A 3,804-nucleotide genomic window follows, 5' to 3' on the forward strand; every position below is an offset into this window, starting at 1 on the left:
CCCAAGCATATAGACGTGTGTATAGACATGTATATAGACACATGTCGATAGGCGTAATTTTAGACGCGCTTATAAACGTGCCCGTAATATTTTAAACCACGTTGTCAAAACGCGTCTATAAACGCGCCTACAGTCACTTTTCCTTGTAGTGTACTCACTTAACCTTTTGGTCATTGCATGGACTATGATTATGTGGGTCTTTGTGAGTTCATTGAGGGCATATTTAGGGTTAACACACTTGCTCTTTGTGAGTTCATTGAGGGCATATTTAGGGTTAACACACTTCCTTGTAGTGTACTCACTTAACCTTTTGGTCATTGCATGGACTATGATTATGTGGGTCTTTGTGAGTTCATTGAGGGCATATTTAGGGTTAACACACTTGCTCTGAAAATTCTCAAAAGCAAGTGATTATGAAACCATACGCTTAAGAACAAGAAGTTTTGGGCATTGTCTCATGTACCGATTGTGTTTCGGCATGCATAGATCTTTTTCCTCCACATAATGTAGCACAGGTGATGATACTTTCATTTCTACTGCAAATCTTAACTCCAAATATTTATGTGAGCACTCAAAATTAATAAAAGCATGAATTACACAAAAAATAAATTACTTCACTAGACCATAGCATAAAGTAGAAATTACTCAATAATGAACAAGGTATTCGGTGTGCAACCATTCCCCCTCTATGTATATGGCTCTTTCTCCCACACGCAATATTTAAATCATATTTAAAAAATTAGCTCTTAGAGCCATAAATAACATCTTCTACATGTTTGAAGGACTTTTTGCCTCCTCACTTGTCTGACAGACTATTGGACTCCTCTCGTTGAGATATGCTCCTAGCCCTCCGATAAGATGTTCTTTTACTTCAGAGAGATGGTCACTAAATGCATCATGAACGCTAGTGAGGAGGCCAATCTTGTGAAGCACAGTCGCTTCCGGGTTGCCAATGCAAGCCATGGCAACCTGAAAATCTTGGTGCATCCCTGGAGAAGGCCAATTGTTCTGGGTGAAACGCCCCAGGAGGATGATCCACATATGAAACGACAACCCACCACTATAATCTGCAGTTACAATGGGATGACCACAATTACGAACAGGTATTTCTAGAGATCCACTGAAGTACTTATCCACTGATGCACCATCCATATCCACTAATGAACCACTGAAGTACTTGTCCATTGATGAACTATCCATATCCACTAGTGAACCAGAGAAGATATCGCAATGGGAGTCGCGTGCAGTGTACTTCCTCCACCGGATATGGAACAAGGGGCGCTCCATGCATGGCACAGACATGCTGCTCAAGCCTGAACCTGGTGCATAAGTGACACGTCCACTTAGGGTCTTCCCCTTCAACAAGATCCCATCTCTACCCACAGCAACCACCTCCACAGCACGTTGAATCCTGGTATCAGGCCTCTCAGACCAGACGAAACTCGTGGCGTCTGTCATATTCGGTGCCCATGACATGCCCATGGTTTTATTGCCTTCCGCATTCACAGTGCATAGCTCAATCAGTAAGTCCGGATGACACTTGCTTGCCATGTCCAAAATGTGATCTTCCAATGTTGCCCCCACTCTCAACTGTTTCAAACCCTCTATTCCGGGCAGCAATCCCAGAATCCCCAGCAGTCGATCCTCCTCATTCGTGCAGGATCTCCATAGAACATGGTTTATCACCTCCCTTGGACTGCTGTACCGTTGATGCCTGAAACCATACATTTCGCAGATCCTCTTATACCCTTTAGCCATAAAAATTCGCTTCTCCGAATAGCCCACATGTTCGAATGCTTCTGCTCGTGCAAGGCTGATCAAGAACATATAAGCATCCCTATCAACAAAATAGATCTGTCCCTCATATGATAGATTTCCTACAGATTCCCCAAACAAATGCTTCAAGATTGAATCCTTATCAAATCTTAAAAAGGAGTTCAATTCCAAGCCAGAAACACTGGCAAAAATTCAAGGTTATACACATGCAGACGATGATTAACCTCAGCCCTTTTTTCTCACCTGCCTTTCTTATGAGAGGCTCCTTACAGCCACAGGAAGCACACGCCTGACCACCAATCTCCCTGCTCTCCAGAAGTTCCACTTCTTCTTTAATGGTGTCAGCATAAGCTGAAATCTTCTCACCACCGCACTCACACACAATGAACACGCCGCCATATGTGAAACCTGACGATTTGAATGTGTCTATATTTGAAAGCGTGCAACATCTACAGAATCCCTGCATCTCCGACTCGTTGCAGCGGATGATCCGAGAGTTGAGATGGAGCTTTATCCAGTTGGTGAGTCCGCCCACCACAAAGATCAATTTCTGCGGGAGAACAAACTCCTGTAGCGTCCATACACGGGTGAACCATCGTGGAACCTCTTCCTCGAAGAAGGAACGGCCAGAGAACTCCTGGACTGGCCAAACCTTGTATCCTTTGCCAAGGCCGTGAGTAAGAACGTAGCAACCCTGGCTTTCTCCATAGTATGCCCCCATGTTAAGTATCTCTCTCTTCTTCTCCACCTCGTCCTGCTGGTTGATGCAAATAGCGTCGAACCAGACCTTCTGAACTCCATCTTTAGCCAACAGCATCAGAAAATCCACAAGCTGCCTGTAGCACTCGTTTGAGCTGAAGTTTGCCATTCCAAAAGCTTCGTCGTAGCTCTGCTTTCCTGCGACTTTTTGACCGATCTCATCAGAAAGCTGCCGAACGCCCAGGCTCCATGTGTGAGAGATGACGTGAAAATCCCAGTCTTGAGGCACGGCGAAGCACACCGCACCGTCGCTTCCAAAGGTGGAAGCGAGGTCGATGACACGGACAGGCCGCAAGATAATGGATGCAGAATCAGTGCTACTGGGCTGCTGTTGCAGGGAATTCTCCATTTCAGTGTCTACAGATCAGTATGCTAAGACAGCTAGAGCTGGAGGGCGGGGCAAAAATGAAACAGAAGAATGCATGCATGATCAGTGACTGCGCCGGGACGCCTAATCAATTCGCACTACATCATGATGATGATCAAAGAAAGCAGTGCGTAACGGAACTGGTACATGCATCGTTTTGTCTTTGAAAGCAGCATCAGTTTCCACAGTTCCGTTAACGCCAGGGGAGTCGGGACCATGCACCAATACTGAAGCCAAGACAGTGCTTCGGCGAGAACATACATGAAGAGAAATGCAGGGTAGTGGAGCAGTACGAGCCTCGAGGAATCAAAAGTCCTCCGCCCCTTTTCTAATTCTTCTTAAATTTTATTAAGATTGAGACAACGACTCGACAATTTTATTAAGATTGAGACAAGTTTATTAAGATTGAGACAACGACTCGACAAGTCATATATAAGTATTCAATTTCTTTTAAAATTCTTATTTTTCGATTCGTCTCCACTCTTATTTTGTGAGGCCCAGCCATTGCTTAAATTTGAAGCCCATTTTGGGCTTCAACGGCACATGATTACTGAAGGTTGCAACCATGAAGGCTAAAAAATTTACTAAAGCATCGAATCATACCCCATACTTGGGGTGTTAATTTTTGAAGGATGTAAGAACATGTGAGTGTGTGCATCGTTTATTGAGATAAACGTTATTCGTAATTTACTTCACAGGAAGACATGAATGTAGAAAAGAGAAAGGGTAGAGATTTCCTATGTCATGGATGATGTAAGGACACATGGGCCTTTCCATGCTTTGTGTTCGAGTCAATATTTAAGAAGAAGAGATGAACAAATGAACGCAATGTGAAAAAATGCTCCTAGAAAAAGGGTAGAATTTCCTATGCCATGGATGATGCAAGGACACATGGGCCTTAA

General features: G+C 44.0%; 1 protein-coding gene across 1 annotated transcript; it reads right to left on the bottom strand.

The window, feature by feature from the left end:
• Nucleotides 1–712: 712 nt before the first annotated feature.
• On the bottom strand, nt 713–3,030 carry LOC147627673 (uncharacterized). Its single transcript, XM_086814605.1, has 2 exons — nt 2,020–3,030; nt 713–1,877 (listed from the first exon to the last, which is right to left on the bottom strand). Exons 1-2 carry the CDS (start codon nt 2,882–2,884, stop codon nt 769–771), a joined length of 1,974 nt encoding a protein of 657 aa, XP_086670731.1. The 5' UTR covers nt 2,885–3,030; the 3' UTR covers nt 713–768.
• Nucleotides 3,031–3,804: the final 774 nt, after the last annotated feature.

This window comes from Cibotium barometz, chromosome 20 (assembly GCF_041138505.1).
Source record: "Cibotium barometz isolate CiBa-2024 chromosome 20, ASM4113850v1, whole genome shotgun sequence".
NCBI classification, from domain to species: Eukaryota; Viridiplantae; Streptophyta; class Polypodiopsida; order Cyatheales; family Cibotiaceae; genus Cibotium; species Cibotium barometz.

Excerpts from the sequence above, each read along its gene's own strand:
- LOC147627673 (XM_086814605.1), bottom strand. The coding sequence starts at position 2,884 with ATGGAGAATTCCCTGCAACAGCAGCCCAGTAGCACTGATTCTGCATCC. Across the intron at positions 1,878-2,019 it reads GCCTCTCATAAGAAAGGCAG|GAAATCTATCATATGAGGGA; the intron begins GTGAGAAAAAAG and ends GGGAATCTGTAG.